At 42.3% G+C, this 26,068-nt stretch overlaps 2 protein-coding genes across 2 annotated transcripts in view; one reads left to right on the top strand and one right to left on the bottom strand.

The window, feature by feature from the left end:
- LOC138971620 (uncharacterized) overlaps positions 1-7,705 on the top strand; it is a 10,898-nt gene extending 3,193 nt beyond the window's left edge. The window contains exons 2-4 of the mRNA XM_070344397.1: positions 265-382; positions 4,285-4,529; positions 5,250-7,705. Of these exons, the coding sequence (XP_070200498.1) occupies positions 265-382; positions 4,285-4,529; positions 5,250-5,479 (593 nt within the window). The 3' untranslated portion in view covers positions 5,480-7,705. The remainder of the gene's footprint in view (positions 1-264; positions 383-4,284; positions 4,530-5,249) is intronic.
- Positions 1-24,380, bottom strand: part of LOC138971611 (ubiquitin carboxyl-terminal hydrolase MINDY-1-like) — a 57,002-nt gene extending 32,622 nt beyond the window's left edge. Inside the window, exons 1-5 of the mRNA XM_070344379.1 lie at positions 24,072-24,380; positions 21,894-22,693; positions 20,144-20,250; positions 19,015-19,205; positions 13,099-13,241 (exon numbers count right to left, since the gene is read on the bottom strand). Coding sequence (XP_070200480.1) covers positions 13,099-13,241; positions 19,015-19,205; positions 20,144-20,250; positions 21,894-22,693; positions 24,072-24,216 — 1,386 coding nt within the window. The 5' untranslated portion in view covers positions 24,217-24,380. The remainder of the gene's footprint in view (positions 1-13,098; positions 13,242-19,014; positions 19,206-20,143; positions 20,251-21,893; positions 22,694-24,071) is intronic.
- Between the last annotated feature and the right edge of the window lie 1,688 nt (positions 24,381-26,068).

The following is a 26,068-nucleotide window of genomic DNA, read 5'->3' as shown; positions in this document are numbered from 1 at the left end:
GGTATCAAGATATTGGTTCCGCATAGTTTTCATTCACTGCTGTTTTCTATGTATAATAGCATGCTTAAGTCCCGCGTTTCTTAGAAACTGTAAAGAAAGACCAGCTATAACTTTGGCAAACTTTGAGGGCAAATATGTCCATCTTCAGTTCAACAGGTTATTCTCCCCTACTTTTTAAACTTCATTGTGCTCTTTGACAAGTGCGAGCAAGCAAGCAAGCAAGCAAAGGTTGGCATGTGTCAGTGACGGTTGTGTTGTTTGCAGCGAGCGGGGAGGACTGTGACACAGAAGACATCGGCGTGGCCATGCAGATGTCGTGCCAAGAGGAACGGGAAATGCTGTCCGAAGCCAGCAGACACAACGACACCGCACCGCTCTGCCAGTAAGAGATCTCGCCCCTCCCTTTAAAGTGACACTGGTTTGGCTTGCAGAATTCATTCTTCTGACTGCCAAGTTGTTTTGCTCTGCTCTATTATTTTGTTCTCTTTCATACTTTATTTATTTAGTTAAACAGGGATATATTACCATCTCATCTTTCCTGTAAGAGATCTTGCCCCTCCCTTTAAAGGCTGCCATATTCGTAGCGTTCATTAATTCATATTGTTTACATGTGCCAATATATGTTATAAAACTGTACCTAAGGGGATATAATAACGATTGGCTGTAGCTTTCGAACACAGAAAAAATTATTTCAGTATTGCAAAGTGGTGTTGATAGTGTCGAATGTAAACAGAACAATCTCAAACGCCATCTTTGGTTTACGAAACGGTCTAAAAATAGCCCAAGTCCTGGAGAACTGTTGCTAAACAATGCAATAAAGAATTAATTATTTCTCGTAATTGCTAAGGACTTCAAACCTAAAACTTTGCAGGAAGCTTAATTTATACATTCCCGCAACGATGGGAAAAGCCCTGGAAGTACATGTAATTAAACTAATTAAATAGGACTATGTCAGCCTTTAAAGTGACACTTGGTTGGCTTGCAGAATTCTTCTGACTGCCATGTTGTTTTGCTCTGCTCTATTGTTTTATTCTATTTAGTTAAACAGGAATATGACCATCTCATCTTTCCTCTTATTTAGAATACAGCTCTGCCAGTAAGAGATCTCGCCCGGCCTCCCTTTAAAGTGAAACTCATTTGGCTTGCAGAATTCATTCTTCTGACTGCCAACATGTTGTTTTGTTCTAATATATTATTGTTTTATTATTTCATTCTATTTCATACTATATTTAGTTAAACAGGGATATGACCATCTCATCTTTCCGCTTCTTTGAATTTAACCGAATAAAACTTTACAAACCACAAGTATATGAACAAAACAATACTGCTAGTTTAATTATCATGCTTCTGAAGCGCATACACCCAAGCTCACACACACACACACACACTGACGCACACACACACACACACACACACACACACACACACACACACACACACACACAAACTACCCTCACATCATACAACACCACACATTATGATTATCACACAACAATTTCTCATCCTTCCCACCGTCACCCCATTTTTGCGGTCAACAGGAGAGGTTATTCAACTCTTCCCCCCTCTTGCTGGATTTCCTCCAAAGATAACAAGTAAACAGGCATTAGAGCCCCCCAGAGAACAATTAAGACGCTGTTGCCTTATGCAAATTTCCCCAGCTTTTTCAATGCCCTGGTTGTGCCAACACAGGATTACAGGATTTGTCACAATGGCTGGAAACAGGACTTATTGGCTGCAAGCTTCTAAACCAAAGATAGGAATGAAGTTGGACAGAAAGAAAGAAGAAGGCGATTAAGAGCAGCAGAAGAAGAGATGAAGGGAAGAGTTGGAGGAGGAAGAGGAGTGAGAGATGGAGGGGAGGGAGGGAGGGAGGTAGGGATTGCACCGAAAATGAGTGCAAGAGACAAGAGATAGCATTTAGATATAAAGAAGACCGATGCACAGTGGATAAGACATGAGCCTTCTTTGTGGACAGTTGAGTGTTCAAATCCCAGCTGCATCTGGTGGGTTAAGGGTGGAGATTTTCCCGATCTCTCAGGTCAGAGCAACTTATGTGCAGACCTGCTAGTGCTTAATCCCCCTTCATGTTTCCACGCAAGCACAACACCAAGAACGTATTAGCTGCCTAAATGGCGAGTCAAAAACGGTCACACACATAAAAAAACCATCTCTTACATGTGAGTATGAGCTCATGATCGCGGAAGACATTTGCAAGAACATAGAAAGAAGAGCCAAGGGCGATTGCTTTCCTGCTGCTGAAGGTCTGCATGATATGAAGTGCACAGAACAAAAAGGGAATAGTGAAAGGGAGACAATGCACCTAATATACAGGTGTTCAATAGTGTAGCCGGATGAGACACTGGAGAATTAAATGGAGTGTATGGGGATGACACCTTATGTGGGCAGAAGAAAACAAGTCGCGTAAGGCGAAAATACAACATTTAGTCAAGCTGTCGAACTCACAGAATGAAACTGAACGCAATGCAATTTTTCAGCAAGACCGTATACTCGTAGCATCGTCAGTCCACCGCTCGTGGCAAAGGCAGTGAAATTGACAAGAAGAGCGGGGTAGTAGTTGCACTGAGAAGGATAGCACGCTTTTCTGTACCTCTCTTCGTTTTAACTTTCTGAGCGTGTTTTTAATCCAAACATATCATATCTATATGTTTTTTGGAATCAGGAACCGACAAGGAATAAGATGAAAGTGTTTTTAAGTTGATTTCGAAAATTTAATTTTGATCATAATTTTTATATTTTTAATTTTCAGAGCTTGTTTTTAATCCAAATATAACATATTTATATGTTTTTGGAATCAGAAAATGATGAAGAATAAGATGAACGTAAATTTGGATCGTTTTATATATATATATTTTTTTTTACAATTTTCAGATTTTTAATGACCAAAGTCATTAATTAATTTTTAAGCCACCAAGCTGAAATGCAATACCGAAGTCCGGCCTTCGTCGAAGATTGCTTGGCCAAAATTTCAATCAATTTGATTGAAAAATGAGAGTATGACAGTGCCGCCTCAACTTTTACAAAAAGCCGGATATGACGTCATCAAAGGTATTTATCGAAAAAAGAAAAAAACGTCCGGGGATATCATTCCCAGGAACTCTCATGTAAAATTTCATAAAGATAGGTCCAGTAGTTTGGTCTGAATCGCTCTACACACACACACGCACAGACAGACACACACACACACACACACATACACCACGACCCTCGTCTCGATTCCCCCTCTATGTTAAAACATTTAGTCAAAACTTGACTAAATGTACAAAGAAATAAAACAATGACAAATATCCCCTAATGAATGAAGGTATGGATGTTTTGGGAAGCTAAAAAGATACTGTGGGAATGGAAAAAAACAATGTAGGCACAAAAGAACCACCAGTCTTCAAAGGAAAACTCAAATTCATTCTCGATTTTTTCCCCACTGCAGAACACTAAAGCAATACCCCTAATCCGGCATAAGGCCAAAAATGGCAGGGTGCAAATGAGAGGCCTACTGAAAATTATTTCACAGCAAAACCAATACAGAAAAATTCCGCTTCATTCAAGTTTTCATTCAACTGCTTAGCACTACGGCAATACATGTATCCCCAATCAGGCATCAGGATTATTTTACAACAAAACTAACAGAAATAAAAAGTCAGCTTCATTTAAGTTTTCTTTCCACTGCACAGCACTACAGTTATACCAAAATAGTAGACTGAAAAAGAGAGACAGACTGAACATAATACTTCACACACACACACACACACACCACAAACACACACACACACACAAAATTCCGCTGCATTCAACTTGGTTTTTTTTTTCTACTGCAGAGTATAACAGCAATACTAATACTCCCAGTGCATCGGGCCAAAAATTTGAGGCTGCATAGGAGAAGCCGACTGAGCATTACTTCCTTCACACACACACGCACGCACACACGCACGCACACACGCACGCACACACACATGCACACACACACACACACACACACACATGCACACACACACACACACACACACACACACACACACACACACACACACACACACACACACACACACACACACACACACACACACACACACACACACACACACACACGCGCGCGCACACACACACACACACACACACACACACACACACACACACCCACACACACACACACACACCCACACACACACACACTCACACACACGCACGCACACACACGCACACACACACACACACACACACGGACACACACAAATCCGTTGCATTCAAGTTTGTTTTGTTGTACTGCAGAGCATTAGAGCAATACTCCCAGTGCATCGGGCCAAAAATTGAGGGCTGCAAAGGAGAGGCGCTAATGGCGTTCAACGTGATAAAGCAGCAGTACGCCGGTGAACCCTACAACTGTCACATCACAGACACGGGGGATGATGAGGATGGAGATTTTCAGAACGACGTCAACAGTCAGCACCACGATGACGACAACGATAACCACATCGTCACCAACGGGCCTAGCGATGTTATGGGAGGAGTGACAGGTCAGTTAGCTGTTACAGTGAAATCCCAGTCTCTTAAGACTCCTGATATCTACGTTCTCCGTTCCTCTGTGAAGATCAGCTGCTTTCTCAGATTTTCTTGTCAGTTTACCTCCACTTTAAGATTTTAAAAAGGGTAGTCTTTGCATACTTTTTTTTCCATTTCCCTCACATGGTTAGTTATGTCAGAATAAGTTAAAAAATTCAGCATCTTTTTTAAAGTGCACAATTTTCTTAGAGATGAACTTTATTGTTTATTTAAAAACTAGCAGTCATTTAGATCACACATTCTGCAGGATCTAAAGAAAGATTTTTATTTTTATTGTTTCTTCATTTTCATCACTTTACTGTCCCATCACTGCAAAAATTATGGCAGAAGAAAGGTAGCAGCAACAGAGTCGCTGTGTAGGTGTAAACAGTAACCTGCACTTATAGCAGAATGACTGAGGTCTTTTACATGCCAAAGTGGTGACACAGGGGTGGTACATGGATACAGTCTCTGAGTCTGCACATAAAGTTAACCGGCGTGTACATCTTGGCCCACATAAGGTGTCATCCCCATACACTCCATTTAATTTTGCAATTGCTCCAGGATGACAAAATCAGGATGACATCACAAACTGAAAGTTGACCAGCTGTTTTGATGCTTTGCGGTTTAATGATGTATTTACACTCGTTGGTTTTTTTTTGACAAGTTATTCATTTGTTCACCTTTTGTTACAGTATCCGCTCTGCCAGGTAAAAAAGAACAGGTGAAGAACGAAGAACCCCCAGAAGACACCAAAACTACAATTCCTGCCCCTGCTGATTCGAAACAAGAGGGAGGCGATGACGATGATGATGATGACGACGATCTAACTAACGCTGCAGGTTCCTCTCGCAGCACCCACATCATCTCTGCCTGCACCGCTCTCGTCTACGTCATTGCCAGTCTGACTCTGCCACTAGTGTAGAATGTCAACATCTTACCCCCACCCCCACTATCCCCAACCCCCCCTCCCTCAGCGTCCATCTGGTAGACTTTGGAATTAACCTCATTGAAGTGTCATCACAAACTGAAAGCTGATCCAGCTGTCTTGAAGCTTTGTGGTTTAATGATGCATTTACATCAGATTAATTCCAGAGACTGCCAGAAAATTTAGTAGCAAAAAGATAATTCAGAAACAAACAAAGAAAAATCTATGACTGAAATTGCTTTGATTATGACAACAACATTAAAAAACTTAGAACACACACACAGTGTGATGTATTTCATATGACCATGACATTCTTTTTTCAAACTGTGCCTTGTAAAATAAAATTCATTTAGATAGAGTTACATGTACTTATACTTGTCTATACTATCCTTTTTTTCTTCTTTTTTTCTCTCTAATAAATGAATTTGATATCCATGTTCAATTTTTTTTTTTATGTGCTGTAAATGTACTCATTTTTGATCAATTTGCTCTCACATGTTTGCTCAGAAATCAAGAGATCAATCTGAACACAGCACATTATGTTCAAAACAGGCATTAGATCACCTTTGTGTGTCTTCAGTATTTGACCAGGTTTTGCATTTCATGTACAGAGGGTCGCTAGCGCGACAGTAGAATCTGCAGTGAGCAGGCTGGGCGATGAACTACAGGTGGTTATAAAACAAGCTGATGTTTTTATAAAGTGCCAAAAACAAGGGGTCTCCCACTTTTCTGCAAACAAAATGACTATTCAGTAACCATTCAAGTCTAATTATCACTGTTTTGCTTTAGGGCTTGTTTTTTTTCTTCCTTTAGAATATCACCCTTTTTGGCTCACGTAAGTGTAGCCTATGCGATGCTAACTTTTGTCTGTCTGTGCGTGCGTGCGTATGTATGTATGTCTGTGGTAGAAACTTTAACATTTGACTGAACACCGAAATACTAATTTTATCTGGTTATTATTTAAGCAACAGCTTCAAAGTATTGAAGCAATGATCAACATTTCGTCGGCACGTATGTAGTTAAAGTGTGTATCCAAAGAAAACGGGTGGTGGTGGGTTTTGGGGGCTACAGACAGACAGATCTAGATCTAGTGTCTCGCACTCTTGCACCATGTCACCTATGCTTACTGTGTGTGTGTATGTGTGACTGAGTGATTGAGTTTGTGTTACTGTATGTTGATTTCTTACGTGAGCCTTGAAGGCTTCGCCTCTTGTCTGTTTTGAAGTCTCATTGTATTCTGCAATGTTTGAAATTCATAAAAATAAAAGTTTTTCTGATGACCAAAAGGAGGAGAAAGCTTGAAAAAAAACAAGATTCAAGAAGCTCAGTGCAGGTTCTACTGTACCACAAGTATTAATTATTTTGCTAGTCCTGCGTTTGTGGTGTCATTGTCTCAAGTCCAAATGTAAATATTTTGTGTTACTTATTTTGAAAGGGCTGTGCAACATCAACACTAACAAATTGTACAAATTCTCTTTCTTAAAAAAACCCACAACAACAAATCATTATTAATTCTTTGTTTACCTTAAAAAAAAAAAAAGGAACTACTCTTTCAATGGAAAACCAAACAGCCAGTTGATGGTGTTGATGTTGCACGGTCTAATGTCCTGTGAAAACCTGCTTTACAGGTTGGAGGATAGCACTGAGAGCCTGTAAAATATCTCACTGTACAAATCTCTGTGTGTCCATTTCTTTGCTAAAACCATCTTCAGATAAAACCCTGCATCACAAACAGGTACTGTTTCTCAATCAGCCACCCGATGGAATCCAAAATCTTACAAAGAATCTCCCGGTGAATATTTCTTCATAGAAGCTTTCAACATATCAAGTGAAACATTTAAAAAATTTAAATCCTTCTCATCTGTTTAAAAAAAAAACTGCCATTTGGAAAGTTGTCTCCCTGTTTTCCAGAACAAAAACTGTACCATACTGTATTGAGTACACTGTAAAAGTCTTAGTATTAAATTTCCAATAAAAACAGTTCTGCTAAGTCAATGTCTCTCACCAATTAACTATTCCAAATGAACGGTGGTCTGAAATCAGGTACATTATCCTTCTAAAATAAAATACTATGCACATGCACTGGCCTTTCATTTTGGAAAATATTCTAATACGCACTGCACAAACAAGAATAAAAAGTACATGCAGAATGCTATGTGTTCATAAATCAAACGTGTTTCTTTTTGTCATGCCGATGTGCCGCACAGCAAAATAAAGTCACCCGCCAAAAGAAAGTGTTGATTTTTCAGCGAGAGAGGGAGGAGAGAGAGGGGGAGTGGAAGAGAGAGGGGGACAGACTGACAGAGAGAGAGAGAGACAGACAGAGAGAGACATACAGACAGAGACAGACAGACAGACAGACAGTGAGAGAGACAGACAGACAGCACAGCACAGCACAGCACAGCAAAATAAAGTCACCCTTCAAAAGAAATGTTGGTTTATCATGGAGAGAGGGAGGAGAGGGGGAGTGAAAGAAGGGAAGAGAGAGAGAGAGAGAGAGAGAGAGAGAGAGAGAGAGAGAGAAAGAGAGAGAGAGATGGAGAGAGAAAAAGATAGAGAGAGCAGGGCCGGACCAAATGAGTTGTAAGGGGGTGGTTCCTCCTTTTTTGGGGGGGCAAATCAGCGAAGTGGCGAAGCCACAAGCGCGCGTCTGCAAAGCAGGCGCGCGAACCAGGGGGGTCCGGGGGCATGCTCCCCCGGAAATTTGTTGAAAAACGGTTAAAATCTGTGCAATCTGGTGCATTCTGGGCCTTGTTTTGAGGGTTAAGAGCAGCATTGTTTTGGTGCTAAAACTAGTAAAAGTCAAAGCAAGGTACATGCTTTTTCCAGGGGTGGGGTTCCGGAACCCCTGGAACCCCCCCCCCCCTGGGTCCGGCCCTGGAGAGGGAGAGACAGACAGACAGAGAGAGAGACAGACAGAGAGAAAGAGACAGACCGACAGACAGAGAGAGAGAGAGAAAAAACCCAGACAGACAGACAGACAGACAAACAGGGTCCACCTGAATGTGGTAGTACACTGTTTGCATTAAGGTGGTCTTCAACCCAGTGTTTGAGACTGTTCACTCAGTCATGCAACCAGTCTGTGTCAGCATTATAGCGTAAGAAATATCTTTCAAACTGAATACGAATTGATAGTTGTGATCAGTGCTGGAGTATGCTTATAGTGTCTGTAGGCTGTAAACTAATAAAATGAGAAAAGCAAGGTTACATACACAACAAAACAACCAGGAAAAATCAACATGAAAATGACAGTCTGCCTCTCCAACACTTTCAGTTTTAGTTATAACCACTTAACAGACACAGACACAGACACAGACACAGACACACACAGAGACACAGACACAAAACCATTTATCTAGCAATCGTTCATTCAGAGTAGACCACCACACTGTAAAGGGATTACGTTTTAGATTCATTGTCTGCTTACAAAATTGATAAGATTTTACACCAGGATCACCTGTGTCCCTAGCAATTTCTCTGTACGTAACAAATATGCCACCGAAAGCAACTTTTGTCCCATGACACTAACAGTCACACCATGTAGCCAGATACTTTAGTGTCAGTTTTCCTCAAAAATAATTTAACTGCTACCAGTCACTAGCTTTGCATGGTTAATCATTAGCCTCAGGCTAACCAGGTTTCACACCTGTGATCCATAAAGTTTTATGTGAAATGACCTAGAGTCACATGTCTCACTTTGACACTTAGAATGTTTAAGGTAAGAGTGCACTAGCCCACATGCCAAAAGCGTGAACTGAATTTCAATATTATTTGCTATTTGGTATACCGTATATATAAGGAAGAGAGGCCAGCCGCGCAACAGCTGGAGACATGACACTGAAGCAGAGATCAACAGGCAGGGGAAGACCTGGAGCCAGATCGAAAGGGCAGCCCAGGACCGTGTCGGATGGAGAATTGTCGTCGATGGCCTATACTCCCCCGGGGGTTCATAATGGCCTAAGTAAGTAAGTAATACCGTATATATATAATATATATATTTATTACCAATTCAGTGCCCCATATGGCTTTTTGACCAATCAGGACGGATTCTAGGTGACCTGTTAAATGTTATAACGTTCAGGCAGGGACCCTTTTTGTATATCAAGCTAAAAATTGACAAAACAAAGTAAAAATGGAAATCAACAATATCAGCGTGATTTATTCTACAGAATGACACTTCAAATGCTGTCAGATAATACTCTCTTTATCTAATAAAATACCGATAAGCGAGTTTTGTCGGTGGGTGCTTTACGGAACAGCAAGGTACCGCCCATCCTCTGAGTGTGAAATGCCGACCCGCTCACTTGAAATCTAAATTACCTAAGTTCGGAAAATCAAGTAAAATTGCGTCACTCGCGTTACGTCATTTCTCATCCGTCTTGAGTCGGTTCTAAATCTGTCGCTCTCTATTCAACAAGAAAAAGCGAAGCAACCGAAACGCATGTTGAACATGGTTTATCTTGTGAGATTGTTGTGTGTCAAACGCATTTGATCTGTGAATATTCATCACGTCAGGACTATTACTCTGATTGGCTGACGCAGGTCACGAGAATTCTTTGACTGACAGGCATAATCAGGTAGGAACGCTCCAGTTCCCATTGCGGCTGTTCTGTCTAATTCGCGGGGTCGCTTCGAAATTTGTTTTGGTCGAATTTAACGGTAATAAAACCGTTATTTCTAATATGCGGACTGTTAGCAAATGACAACAGTCATGTCTCACAAACGATATCAGCATTCGCCCAAAAGGCTCATGCTTGATATCTTTTTTCTCGACATGCCTTGTTATCATTTGCTAACAGTCAGCATATTAGAAATAACTCATAATCTTATTGTCCTTGGAGAATTCCTACAAGGAAATTTTGGCTGCTTTCGCTAGGGATAGCCTGCAGTGCCAGAATCGCGCTACCCATTTTTTTCTTTTTCTGCATGCGGATATTCGTGTTTTCCCCAAGGCATGAGACTTTCGCTGTGACCTTGTAATCTGTACTGTGCACATTCGTGCATATTGGGGTGTTCGGAAACCGAGAAGAGTCTGTGCAACGTTGACTCTGGGGAATAAATCCCTTGCCTAACTTTGGGGTCAAACCCATTCTGATAGCGACAACTGGTTTCAAAGCCAGCAACACTATTGACTGAGCTATCTCGTGAGTCTATGCCCACATGGCACGCTAATCGAAACAATCATTTTTTTCTTTTCATGTTATCGTGATCAAACTCTTGGCATAAGCAGACCATGTTAAACTGTCATTATCACAACCTACTGTTCCAAAGACTGAATCTTATTGGGAGTATAACCACTCAAGCCATAGCAAATGTCTTCCGAATCACATCCACTTGCTTCCATTAAACTGACTTGTTCGTCTGTGCACTCTCTTTCCCTTTCAACGAATAGGTATATCATGTCATAGCTTTGGGCGGGGATGTAGCTCAGTCGGTAGCGCGCTGGATTTGTATCCAGTTGGCCGCTGTCAGCGTGAGTTCGTCCCCGCACGTTCGGCGAGAGATGTATTTCTCAGAGTCAACTTTGTGTGCAGACTCTCCTCGGTGTCCGAACACCCCCGTGTTTACACGCAAGCACAAGACCAAGTGCGCACGAAAAAGATCCTGTAATCCATGTCAGAGTTCGGTGGGTTATAGAAACACGAAAATACCCAGCATGCTTCCTCCAAAAACGGCGTATGGCTGCCTAAATGGCGGAGTAAAAAACGGTCATACACGTACAATTCCACTCGTGCAAAAAACACGAGTGTACGTGGGAGTTTCAGCCCACGAACGCAGAAGAAGAAGAAGATGTCATAGCTTTGGCATTGTAAACACAAAGCGACTTCATTCACTACCTGACTAAATGACTGGCCGGATCATTCACCTGAGCATAGACAGTGAATGCTGGAGGTTTTGCAAAGTAGTAAATGTATTAATTACCTAACAAGTGATATCAAAACATTTAGACAATCTGTCGGCCCAACCATCACAACAGAACTAAAAAGTCTTCACTGAGACTATGTCCTGGCTGATTGAAACCTGTTGTCTGTGACAGGATTGTCTTGGTATCACGTACACACAGGACCTAATTTGCATAAACAGATTTTCATTGTTTTTGGGCTTAACATTAATTCAAACATCACATATCTTTACATTTTTGGATTTTGAAAAAAATGAATTTTTTTATTAACAGTCAATTATCTGAACAGATAGCTGCTATCTTCTTCTTCTTCTTCTTCTGCGTTCGTGGGCTGAAACTCCCACGTACACTCCTGTGTTTTTTTTGCACGAGTGGGATTTTACGTGTATGACCGTTTTTTACCCCGCCATTTAGGCAGCCATACGCCGTTTTCGGAGGAAGCATGCTGGGTATTTTCGTGTTTCTATAACCCACCGAACTCTGACATGGATTACAGGATCTTTTTCGTGCGCACTTGGTCTTGTGCTTGGGTGTACACACGGGGGTGTTCGGACACCGAGGAGAGTCTGCACCCAAAGTTGACTCTGAGAAATAAATCTCTCGCCGAACGTGGGGACGAACTCACGCTGACAGCGGCCAACTGGATACAAATCCAACGCGCTACCGACTGAGCTACATCCCCGCCCCCATAGCTGCTATCTGAACAGAGCTGGTACTATCTTTTTTTCTCTGAATTAATTCCGACGCGGACACCTCCAGCAGAGCGCATATGACCGATTTGATCATGTCACAAGTCATTGGGCTTCAGTAGTGGTAACAAACAACAGTGAAGTCTTGTGAAAATTTGACTTGTTGTCACACTGCCCAGCTCATAATGCTCTATGTCATCAACCCTGACCAGCGGCAAAGTTACAGCAGCAGCTATGGGTTACACGTCACCACCTGAAAAAAACCCTGGGATTCGTCTTAGCGACTGGACTGTAGATGTTACGCATTACTATTACCAGTTATATCAACCGCAGAAGAAGACATGAAAGACTTGTTGTCATACAATCTTCAGCTAATGAAATAACAGACAAAAAATGTGTTTTTTTGAGGATGAAAGTGGCTTGTTCATTTCAATGCTTGTTATTCTCTCAGGTTCGGGCGGGGATGTAGCTCAGTCGGTAGCGCGCTGGATTTGTATCCAGTTGGCCGCTGTCAGCGTGACTTCGTCCCCACGTTCGGCGAGAGATTTATTTCTCAGAGTCAACTTTGTGTGCAGACTTCTCCTCGGTGTCCGAACACCCCCGTGTGTACACGCAAGCACAAGACCAAGTGCGCACGAAAAAGATCCTGTAATCCATGTCAGAGTTCGGTGGGTTATAGAAACACGAAAATACCCAGCATGCTTCCTCCGAAAGCGGCGTATGACTGCCTAAATGGCGGGGTAAAAACGGTCATACACGTAAAAGCCATGGGAGTTTCAGCCCATGAACGAACAAACAAACAAACAAAAATTCTCTCGGGTGCCAGGAGACTGGTTCCGAATAACTCTCAGTTACTCTACTACTCATGTTGTATGCAGTTAGAGCGCTTAATTCCCTTTGTTTATCAGAAGTTACAGACAGTTTTACCTGACTTGCAACCAGAAGGATAATTTTTTGAACAGGTGAGAAATCAGACACTATGTTATTTCAATCTGCAAAATGAATTCAGGAGTTGTTGTACTCACATTGTGTCTTAGGAGCGTGTTGAAGTGGTTGTTGCGGAAGAAGACACACAACTCCTGTTCTTTGACTGTAGATGACAGCTCGCACAGTCCATGGTACGTCAGTTGTGCTGCCGTTCGGTCCAGAAATTGCTCCGCTATCAAGGCTGAAATGCAACGACAGCTCTTTGTTAACTCTATTAAGCAGCAACTCAAACATGAAGAGTAGTCTGAGATTGAAATCAATCGTCTGAAATTGTACTCGATCGTCTGAAATTGTACTCAATCGTCTGAAATTTTACTCAATCGACAATCAGCACTCCTGTTTACTGTGTTTCATGCTGTTGAAGATGTAAGAACAACCTCACTTATATTCACTTCACGGTAATGGGAGGATTACTGTCTTCCTCACCTGTTGGCTTTCCTGTTTTTGTTGTTGTTGTTTTAAGTAAATGAAACACAGCCACACGCACACATGCAAGCACGTACGCACACACACAACACAAACACACAAAGCAAAGCAAACAAGAGAAAATGTCCTGTTATAAAAACCCTAACAAATACTCAGATAGTGATTTTACCTGACTTTTTACAATGCATGTACCTAGATGGTATGCATTGTTGCTCTCACAGAAATCAGTAAGTCTGTTAAATACCTGTGTGACTTGGAATAACAGGCCGTAAAAAGTAAATATTCGCCGTAATGGCTTGAGATTTACTGGCCGATGTGAATGCGTGATGTATTGTGTAAAAAATTCCATCTCACACGGCAGAAATTAATATGTAAATCGCCGTGAGCTCTTGTGAGAAGGGGCGATTAATAAATGTCCATTATTATTATCATTATTATTAAAGGCCGAGGGTCGGGTATAAAAGCAGAGCGGCGCGTTGCACTTTTCACAGGAAACGAGCTCTCACTTGAAATATTATTTTCAAAAATACTCTGTCTATACCAAACTCAAAAGCACCATTTTTGTCAAGCAAACATTTGAAGGTGTACACCACACATGCACCCCAAAAAGTGTTTATAATAACCCCTGGATAACGTACTTTCAGAAAAAAATTCACTCACCAAATTTGATCAAATTTGAATTTAAAATCAAACGGCTGTCAGTCGTGGTGGACTGGGCGGAGCTAAAGACACGAGAAAGATAATGTCCACGCACCGCTCATTCCTTTTCGGCAACACACACCCACCACAAAACGTTTACCAGATGTTGCCTGACCCCAAAGTTCCGGTCACTCCGCGCTATTGCAGCCGCCATGGATGCTACATGACACCACTGGCTAATCTGCCTGAGAGTGAAACACTTTCAATAATCGTTCTGTAATTAATAAATCGTTTTACCCAACGAAAGCGGAGTGAGCTGACTATGCTCTCAGAGTATAGTGTGGGGAACCCAAATGGGCAAACGAGCTCACACGTAACCAGAAAATTCTGGAACGCTGAAGAAGAAGAAGAAGAAATCGTTTCAAAGATAGTCTGCACTTTACGAATGTTAGTTTGGTATTCATTACTTTTTTTTTTTTAAAGTGAAACATATTCAACCGAAAAAAAGGTTTTCTTCTTGGGCTGAAAAGGGAAGCTGAAGTTATTTGGTGGATGAATACGATCGTCAGTAAAGTACCAATGTCTTGAATTTATGGCAGACTTTTCCAGAGAAAATAATTGTATACGCGTTGCTTGATGTTTCCGGTAGAACACCGCGTATCACAGTCATGCACGTTGGAACCAGGCACTCATGACTCATGAAAGACACTTTCTTCACTTTTTCACACACTAAAACACTATTATTCAGGCGACTCTGCAGCAAATGTTGTAATCCCTGTCCGTCACAGATATCATATTCATCCACATCCAGCAATAGTGATGCTCTGCTATCTAATTAAAGGCACAGTAAGCCTGCCGTAAACCATCACAGAGCTCCCCGAGCGTCTACATACAGTACAAGCATATTTTCATTTTAAACGCTCACCGAACGGGAACATCCTGGCTGCTTTCTGTCGAGCGTGAGAAATTTTCAAAGAATTTATTTTCGTGGACTTGGCCCTTTACAACAATGGCGCCTCGTTTTGGTGCTGGACGGCTGTTATGAATATCCCGGAAATCACGCCCGGACAGTAAGCCTCCCGTAAACCATCACAGATACTGTCAGGCTTTTACACACAGTACAAACACCCTTCTATTTGAACGCTCACCAAACGGGAACATCCTAGGTGCCCTACGTAAAGAGCGAGCAATTTTTAAAGAATTAATTTTGCAGATTGTCTCGAACACTTTTTGGACCCATCCTGAAGCTCAGGTCAAAAATGAGTTACTTCCCTTAAACTGGCGATAGCCGTGGATCGATGATAATCATTAAGTTCTTGGACCGTGGTGCGTTTTTGCGCTAGACCTAACTTTTAAAATCTAAATAATAAATTGACAGCGTGTTTTCATCAAGACAAGATCAGTGCAATTCGAAGTTGTGAAAGTTTGAAAAAAGAAAAGCCCGGAAGCAGGGTCACGCAAGGGTCGTAGCAGACGACAGTTTATGCGGCATATCGCCGTTCCTCTCAACAGTCAAAAGCCATCGCTAGAGTTCTTGTGAACCACAGCCGTTTGTTTCGTGCATAAAAACGTGCTATTGTAGATAAGCTGACATCGAGTCGCATTCAAATGACTAACTGACGACTACATTGTGAAAAAGGGAAACTGGATCACACGGGTTCACGATGGCTCAGGGGTAAGATAAACCACGCAAAAATAAATTCTTTGAAAATTGTTCGCTCTTTACGGAGGGCACCTAGGATGTTCTCAATCGGTGAGTGTTTAAATGAAAGGGTGTTTGTACTGTGTGTAAAAGCCTGACCGTATCTGTGATGGTTTACGGGAGGCTTACTGTGCCTTTAAACATTTATTAGTCACAAAGCTGTTCTCCTCCGGACAGTGACGACGCGAGACCATGCCTTGACTGACTAAATGCAAGTTTTCCCACCAAATTTCTCCTCTTCCCGCAAATTTTGGTAACATAAGACAAAACCAAACATGTGGGCTCGGGGAGCGAAATGCACGCTCACAGTGCCGTTATGTATCTGGATTTACTGGTCAACTTGAAGCCAACGGTCACATGCGTAATTTTTATTAACAACCGCAAACTATATTTTTGTTCAAAATAAGGGTGTCTAACAAGTCAGTTTCAACTTGTTAGATTCACAGGCTTTACATTTGGCTTATTATGGCAAAGACAATGGTCAATATATTTTCTTTAGAGAATGCAGTCGGTTTGTGTAACAAGGGTTCCGCTGTTCCAAAAGCCGGCTAGACTGACCTACTCGTCTTGAAAACGGTATCGACTTTGATACCTTGGGAACTGTAAAACCAAGACACAGAGCTACATAGTGTCGCCAATGTCTTGGGTGAAACATTCAAACATGCATGTACAGAAAGCAGTGACACATTTAACTCTGTAGATGGTCCCTCAAGTTCTTGGCATCCGATTGTTTGTGCGAGTTTCCACTCAGCATCAGGTTCTGCACCAAGAGAGAGGGTATTTCTACTCTTCAGTCTTCAACACGAAGTCAGGTTGACCGGTTGCGTTAGTGCATGGCACTGCCGCATAACTTTCACCATGTGCTCAGTTGTATTGCACAAGTGTACAAATGCGCGCGCGCATGCGACGGCATGTGCGTGTGTGTGTATGTATGTGCGTGTAATCTGCATTCAGAGGATTTATTGCTAGTGTGAATAAATTATTGCAACTAATAATGCTTCCAAATAACCGTCAGAAAAAAAGGTGAATACCACACACACACACACACACACACACACACATAACGGGACTTTACAGAGGTTCACAAGAACGGCACACACACCAAGGCGAGGTATGCAGTCTGCTGTTGGCTTGTTTAATCAAGCGGAATGCCTTGGCCACTGCATCCACCAGACTAGGTAACTTGAGACCTGTCGGTCACTGAAAATAGGCTCCGCCTATACCCATGGGTATTCTGGCCTGTTGGACCTCGGCCTTTAAGGCAAGCATTCTAACCAAGACACAGACACAGTTATTGAGTTAATATCCCAAGTAAGGAGCCCTTGACGGTTGACCAACGTTCGTACCGTCATTATAATACTGATGCATCACTGAGCGCTATGCTGTGTCCAGTGGTAATGTATTAGAGATTTACTGGTTGGAACCAAGCTGTTGAGGAAAAGTAAGCAGTTGTGGTTTTGGGTGGGGATGATCGATCATGTATGAACAGCAGAAGTCCTACGTGGTTCCGTACTGCAGTGGTTACCTCCTCACATGGCAGCCCAATAGTAATACATCCTTCTACCAAGATGCTTCATTTTAAAATCCTCGTAAATTGGAGTACCTGCTTACACATAAAGCGGTCGTGTTCATAATATTCCCATTTGGATGGCAGCTAGAGTCACCTTCTCTGTACCACAGGGCCCCGCGAGTGTTAAGCACAAAAACAACAATTTATCACAGTAAAGAGAAGATGAAGTATGACTCCAGGTTTTCCTTTCAGTCTCTTTGTGTACTTAAACATCTAACAATAACCAGGAATTCAAGAAACAAACTGATTTAAGCTGTTCATAAGAGGATGGTAACTTCACTGAACAAATTCCAACCACTTCTCTCCCCTTTCATTCATTTCCGTTCCTAGAGTTCCTTCCCCTTTTTGCGTGTTTCCCCTCCATTTTCTTTCAAACCCTGTTCGTTCCGTGTTGCGTCTGCTTTTTGTTGTCTTTTGTGTTCTTTTCCTGATGAAGCTTCCAGAAGCGAAAATTCGTAATCGTCTTGTGTCGTCTTTGTATTGGTGAGTACAGTAATCCTTTGTTTTTTAACTTTGAACAGCTTTCTGTAAGCAGGCCTGGGAACACCTGTTTTGCACTTGGAGTATTCTCAAGTAAACTTGGTGTATTTTCAGAAAAATGAGCGTACTCCACACAACATTTGAACATCCATGATTAAAACATGCTTCACACGCGTCCGTCACACTGTTAATTACGTTTACCTATACATTGTCATTGAATACAAATGCTTTTTTCAATGTTTACTGACAAAAACTGTAATCATGTGTCAAAAACTGGATCAGCTTCGGGATGGGCTTGTAAAGAAAAGTAGTCAAGGAATTTTTCTCGTCGTATTGTTTTCCCACTGACCGTACTGATCGTATTCTCGACAATCATGCGTACAAAGTACAGCGAAATCGTATGGGTTCCCAGGTCTGTGTAAGAAGGGAGGTAATCTTGTACCATGACCATGCTCAAAGTGCGTTCTGCTTGTTGTTTTGGTTCAGGGGCTCACATCCACCTCGGACATCGGACAAACACGGATATTTTTTCCAAATGTCCAATACATTTTTCATACAAGAGGACATATGTCCTATTGTTTTTGTCACGAAGTGGTCATTGTCCGATTGTGCTTTTATTTGATCCGGACATTGTCAGTACTTTCCAATTTACAGTTGTTTGATTTGCTATTTTATCGATGTTTTGCGAAGCGATGTGTCACTCTAAGCAGACAAAACTTTAGGAGACTTTATGAGCTTTTTATAGAGAAGAGCTTCCAAGGGTTGCAACGCTGAATGCTCCAAGCCGGTTGACAGTTGCATGCCTACCTTCGCGGTTTTTTTCTTCCGAAAAAGCAACATGCCGCCGAAAAAAAATGTCCTATTGATTTATTTTTGTTCAGGACAAATGTCCTATCACTTTTGCATTGTCCAGGACATTTGTCCTATGCCACCTCCCATGGATGTGAGCCCCTGTTGGTTTTACTTGGTTTGTTTTTGTTTGGTTTGTTAGTTAGTCGTTGGTGTGTGTGTGCGTGTGTATGTGTCTGTCTGTGTGCGTAAAACAATTTTTTTTAAACGACCAACTGTTACCCTCCGGTGGGGGGGGGAAGAGGCACTGTATACTCAAAACATCTGAACAACACCCTTCAGTCTCACCTTCTCTGACCATCTCTTCTTTGTCAGACTGCTTGTACTGGATGATCTTCTCCACCAGCTGGTTGTAACTGCACTTGCCCACGGCCTTGACCTCTTCCTCGTTCTGCGGGTCAACCAGCCAGCCGTGGTAGAGGGCCAGTTGGAGCAAGTCAAAGATGATGCACTCCGATGTGTATTCAAAGTCAGACACCCTGTAATAATAAGGCAAATGTGATTGCATATATTAATGATATACAATATAATATTCTAATATTCATGCCTAAGAGGATAAAAAAAACACATTACGACCACCCATAAAGATCCTTCATGATTTTTTTGCTATACAATTCACATTTAATGTCTTTAGCCAGGGATCGCGTTTACGCACGATTTTTGCGTATTTGACGCATTTTAAAAGTCGCTGACGCGTTTTTTTCGCCGCGCCGCGTAAGCCATACGCAAAAATATTGTAACTTTTTCTTGTCTTCACGCAGCGCTTTTGCTCTGACTTAATAATCACCCGATCCTGAAACTGACTATAGGGCTCGAGAAGTGACGACACACATGAAATCTGCGCGTCAAAACTAAAGTCCGTTTCTTTTTGCATCGAAGTATCGCAAACGAACGTAACGAGGGTATTACCAGATAATGTCTTGTCGGATAATGAAACAGACATTAGCTGCTCTCCCATCTCGCGCTTCCAAAAGGCGGAAAGTGTGTCTAGTCGTATTAGAGCGGGAAACAAACTCAGCATGGCGTCTAAAAGTCTTTTTGCTCTGGGATTTTCAACAACGAAGCGTGCGGCTGACAGGAAAACTCGCCGTATTTAGGTAAGGAGTGTCTTTAAGTCTTTCGTGCGTGTTTTGTTTGTGTCTGTACGTGTTTTCGTAGTACGCAAAAATATTGGTCCGTGACGCGTTTTTTTCGTTTCGTTGCGTATGACTTACGCGTTTTTTAAAAAGCTAGCGCGATCCCTGTTAGCTACCTCAATTGATTGGTCCCTCAGGCGGTCATTATCACATGTTCAACTATACTTGTAGACACAAGAAAACATTCACTTATAATGTTTTATTCCTTGTCAATTTTTCATTACTAGCGTAAAATCGACACCAACTAACCAAGATGGAAACACATTTAAAGGAGTTCAAACCCAGTAAACTTGACGTTGACATCCAGTCCCGTCTGCAGTTTGTGCATCATGTCCATAGCATCCTGCATGTTCTGTTCATAGTTTGCTCTGTGTGTCTCATCTAGATTCTGAAAAATAAATGACACACCCTTGTTAATGTCACACTTCAAAAAACACAAGTGCAAGCTCCACTTTCAGTACCAAAGCATGTGGGGAATAAGTGAGAAAAAAAAAACAGCCCACCCGTGAAGTTGGAGACTTGCTTTCATTCAGGGAAAAGTGAAACAAGAAGGGCAAAGCCCATACGACTCACATGCTTGACCTTGACCTTTACATGAACTTGACCTTCAGGGTCAAGGTCAAATAACTAAACCTAGCAATGACATCATACACTAAGAACTGCTTTACACATTTTTCCTACCAAAATACATGTGACCTTGACCCAAGGTCAAGGTCATCCAAGGTCATGCAACACAAAGCTGTTAATTCAAGACATAGGAAGTACAATGGTGCTTATTGGCTCTTTCTACCTTGAGATATGGTCACTTTTAGTGGTTCACTACCTTATTTTGGTCACATTTCATAAGGGTCAAAGTGACCTTGACCTTGATCATATGTGACCAAATGTGTCTCATGATGAAAGCATAACATGTGCCCCACATAATTTTTAAGTTTGAAACAGTTATCTTCCATAGTTCAGGGTCAAGGTCACTTCAAAATATGTATACAATCCAACTTTGAAGAGCTCCTGTGACCTTGAACTTGAAGCAAGGTAAACCAAACTGGTATCAAAAGATGGGGCTTACTTTGCTTTATATATCATATATAGGTGAGGTATTCAATCTCAAAAACTTCAGAGAAAATGTAAAAAATGTGAAAAATAGCTGTTTTTTAGACAACATTTATGGCCCCTGCGACCTTGACCTTGAAGCAAGGTCAAGATGCTATGTATGTTTTTTGGGGCCTTGTCACCATTCACCATCTTGCCAAATTTGGTACTGATAGACTGAATAGTGTCCAAGAAATATCCAACGTTAAAGTTTTCCGGACGGCCGGACGGACGGACGGACGGACGGACGACTCGGGTGAGTACATAGACTCACTTTTGCTTCGCATGTGAGTCAAAAAGGGAGCTAACTGCTCTAAAGCCACTCTGTTAAAACACAAACCCGTTGTGCATGCACTTCTTGAGGCAAAACTACATTCAAGATTATTGTTACTGTAATCATTCAGAAAGCATAGATACATTTCTTGCCATCTCAGCTAGCTCAGTCACTGTCACTAACGGCGTAGGTTTGATCCCCACGATCGGCGAGGGATTTATTTACCATAGTCAACTTTGTGCAGACTATCCAAGGTGTCCCAACACCTCCGTGTGCACGCATGCGCACGATACAGAACCCAAGTTCAAAGCGAAATTCTCAGGGGTTGGAAACATGAATATACGCACGCAGGACCCCACCCCCCCCCCCCCCAAAAAAAAAGGGTAGCACAGTACGGTATGGAAGCTCGCTTTCCCAAGTGAGAAAGCAGCCCGAATTATCCTTATCTTTCAGGCAAATCATTCAAGGAAGAATGAGTTTGAAAGAAAGAAATAACGCCGGGGGTCCAGGCCTAGTAAATATGAATTGTACCTGCTCTGGTGAAAGATAAATTGTGCACATGTAAAGAAAAAACTTTCTTTTGTTTTTTTTTGTTTTCGCAGAAATCCACGAAATAGTGGAGATTTGGATTGCCCGTCTTTATAGTGTTTCACTCAGCTTGTTCGTACCTTTGGCTTGCTCTCCACCACACACTCGCCCAGGTGCGCCATCAGCTGCTCCGACGTGATCATCTCCACGATGGAGGCCAGCCGCACCTTGCCCTTGAGCAGCAAGACGTTCATGATGGCCAGCAGGGGGCACGGTCCGTTCTCGTTCTGCGTGATGACGGGCACCCGGCCGTTGTTGAAATTAATCCACTTCACGTAGTACACACTCTCCCCGTTTGTGGGGCTGGAATTCTTGCCCCCTACTGCCCCCTCCTCTGCTGCTGCTGAGGCTGCTGCAGTAACACCTTCAGATGCAGGTGCTTCTGCCTCCGCCCCATATTGAGATGTAGAGGGTAACGACTCTGGTGCTTCTGCCCCATCGGCTGCACTCTTCAGGGTGGACTGTGCTGATTCTGCCTCCGTCACAGGAGCGGCGGCTGGCAGTCTCTGAGATTCACAGCTTTCCGCCTTTTCTCTTGACTCATCTTTTTTCAGAGATTCTGCAGAAGTGGAGTGTGCTGACCGTTCATCTGGCACCGACTCACTGCTCTTCTTCCCCTCAGGGAGAGAGTTAGCGTGACTGTTGTGGGCCTCTGTCTCAGATGATGCATTTGCCACTTGCTCTGTAATGGAGTCCAGGTCAGTCTTTGGAGTGACCTCTGATTCGTCTGAAAGAACTGGGTACAGGTTTGAGGCTGTGATAGTCTGCTGACTCTCTTGCTCAGTCTCTGCTTTGGTCTCTTCAGTTGGCATAAATGCTGGTGGCTTCTCTTCTGTTGTGTTCTCTGGAGACTTGGCAGGCTCTTCTGAATTCACAGTGTCTGGAAAAGAAGATCAGTTTTGAGGATGGGTGAGATGAGAAAATTAATTGCACCGATCTCAATTCTCATAGTCATGCAATGATGCACACATCATCACATGTGTGAGATAAAAGGCGGGTTCATGTGCTCTCACATGCCTCTATTCTTTTATTTCCTCACATGTTTACATCTATGAACTTTGCGTCCACCTATATATATATATATAATAGACTCGGAGACATCGATAGATAGCTATGCAAGAACCAGTATAATAACAATGAATAAAAAAAAATTAAATGCTTTTAAAATGGTGTATACATCTTTTACCTTTATAATGCACAGTGTACAAACCGAAACAAGCCAAGAGCAACTTCAGATGCATTCTTTCCATCCCACAACATCATTCGGCAGTTTGCTCTTCTTGTAGACTATTTGAGGTAAAACTAAAAGGGGAGCATCTCGTTACTCCCCCGTATCGTTACTCCCCCGGCTCGTTACTCCCCCGGCTCGTTACTCCCCCGTGCCTTTTTATTACACTTAAGTAATGCAGTTATTACTTAATTGAATTTTCAAGAGAGACTCGAGAGAGAGAGCATGTTTAAAGAACTTACAACTGCTAGATCTGCCTGTACATTCGTGTACAGTACATCTTTGAAAAAAAGTATATATTCTAAGCAGAAGAGATACTATTTCAGAATGCATGACGGGGGAGTAGCGATACGGGGGAGTAACGAGCCGGGGGAGTAGCGATACGGGGGAGTAACGAGCCGGGGGAGTAGCGATACGGGGGAGTAACGAGCCGGGGGAGTAACAAGCCATTACTCCCCCGATACGGTTACTCCCCCGTATCGCTACTCCCCCGTACACAGAAAATGACTGGATAACCCTGTGATAGTAAGTTGGCATGAAATATTGTTTTTCCGGAGAAATTTTCTGGATAAACAAACAAAGAAACAAATAAAACAGCTGGAGGACAGGGGGTGGGTGGGGGTGGGCAAACAATATTTCATGCCAACTTACTATCACAGGGTTATCCAGTCATTTTCTGTGTACGGGGGAGTAACGAGCCGGGGGAGTAGCGATATGGGGGAGTAGCGATAGGGGGGAGTAACGAGCTGATCCCAACCAAAAGAACCTCAACTACAACTGAATGTAATACAAAACTTGAACAATAAATAAATACTCAATAACTTTTGTTTGGCAGAAGGATAATCTGAAAAACGGCTGAAAACAGAAACTCGAAAGTAGTAGAATCTATCCCACCATGTCTAAAATTGTTCAAAAAAAAATCCTTTGTCATAACGCAGCCAAACATTGGACATTCCATTCATTCCTGTGTAAAAAGGGGTCAATGCTAAAATTATGACAAGTATACATTTCACCAATGGATACGCCATACCTGATTGTGTTTTGGATGCACTTGAGCCATGAGCAGGGTTTTCTTCGCTTGTCTCCATTTGAGAAGACTCAAGTTTAGAGGTTGACTTGGAGTTGTTTTGATCCTGAACCGAGCCACTTGGCGCGGCAACTGGCGAGTTATCCATATTTGACACTTGGAAGACCTTCACCAAAGTGCGGTCATCGTTTCATTCCGTCCAGCTCTAGAAATCTTGTGACTTTTACACCAGAACAGGTCAGATCATTCCGAAAATAAGTCAAAAACCGCTTTCAAGTTGATCTTCATTTGCCAAGCCTCCAGTCTAGCCCACATCAGCTTCAAGAAAGCGGAAGTTACCTTTCTACCAAAACAAGCGCATGTGCAGTTGTTTAGTTCGCCATCTTGGCAACTTTGGGACTCGAGAGTACGGGTAAAGTTTACTTCTTTTGCATTCTTTGCTATTTTGATCAATAAGACTGTTGTGGCATGATCTTACTTTGTTAGTTGATACGCATCTCATTTACTTTCCGCTAATTGTTAACGCATCGTGCATATCTGATCGTTTCTAGCTGCGTCCGTAAAGTCGAAACGACACTCGAGTTTCACATTCGCAGTCCGAGAAAAGTTAGGCATTTTTCACTTTCTTGGTATTTTGATTTGGTATTTGGTACAGAGAGTCAGTATTTTTGCTTATACTGCCTCAACGTGTTCATTGGTTCATCACAAGATGACAGATCATGCAGATGTGCTGCTGGCACAGCTGCTGACTTAGCTATGTCAGCTTTTAGGCGATCGGAGGTGGTTGGGCATTCTTCACAATGGGCAATTTCTGCAGATGAATGAAAGTGCATGGGGGCGATTGGCAGCGGTTTTTGTCTCGCTCAGTCTGTTATTTTATGGATCCAAATCTCAGTAAATAACCCTGGGGCGTTTTGCATGCTGTGCACTTCTGTCGTGTAGTGCTTTTGATTTTTTCTACTTTGACCTCGATAACGCATGCACTGGGCCACAACACATCCCTGACGCCGACTTGTATGCCGTGGGAACACCTGCTTTCCGTATAAGGAAGTCACCAATGGGCTTTGCGAAGAGCTGGGAAAGTGGCTGTTACATTGATTAGACTCCCTTTTCATCGCTGTTCCGTGATTACAAGAAAACGGGCATTATCTAATAGAAATTAGATCTTTTCCAATGAATGTAGATGAAATAAACATTTAGAAGCGTTTTTATCTAACTCTTGCACCAGTTGAGATTGATTGTACATGTGTCGTGGGTTATCTTATGTGATTGACGGCCTATTTTGGGTGACCCCACCTAGTGGAATAGCCTGTCCCCATATTGTTCTCACGATGTCGGATGCAAATGTTTTTTCCCACGAGTGTGCATTTCGAAGTGTGAACACTGACTGGTGGTGTGCATACTGAAATCGCTCGCGACTTGTCTAATAACCAAGTACTGTTTAATTCTGAAAGGATTACACGTCCAGCACTATGTGGAACTACTCTGAATAATTCAGTTCACTGTCTCGCGTGTTGTACAACTTTTGATGCTGAGGACAGTGAGGTTGTAACCAAGCGATTTTCACACTGTTTATCATCATGAATGAACAAATGTACACGCCGCAGGTGGGTTTGATTTAAATTTATTTTCTCCTTCGCGCTTAAAAAGAAAAAAGAGTCTTTTGCACAGTTTTGACCATTTATGTTTCATTCTTTTCCATACTACTACTAGGTTGTATGTTAGAACTTGAAGGTTTCTTTGTCGCTTGATTTTTCCCGGATCGTGATGTTGTCAACTGCTGAAGGGTCAGAAGCGTGGGAACTTTTCCCAGGCGCACCAGTGTGTCCTTTGTTTGAACTGCTGGCGGCTGGTGTTGGCTTATCAGCCGGAGATGAAAATTTCATTGTTCCCTTACATCAGTCACCCGTCACCAGGGCCTGACACACTCTAAACCGCCACAGTATTAGTACTGGACGCAAGACTGATAGTGATACAGTGATGGACTTACATTTTGATAA

The sequence above is a fragment of the Littorina saxatilis genome, linkage group LG7 (assembly GCF_037325665.1).
Source record: "Littorina saxatilis isolate snail1 linkage group LG7, US_GU_Lsax_2.0, whole genome shotgun sequence".
In the NCBI taxonomy this organism is placed as follows: domain Eukaryota; kingdom Metazoa; phylum Mollusca; class Gastropoda; order Littorinimorpha; family Littorinidae; genus Littorina; species Littorina saxatilis.
This window is presented reverse-complemented; position numbering and strand designations above follow the sequence as displayed.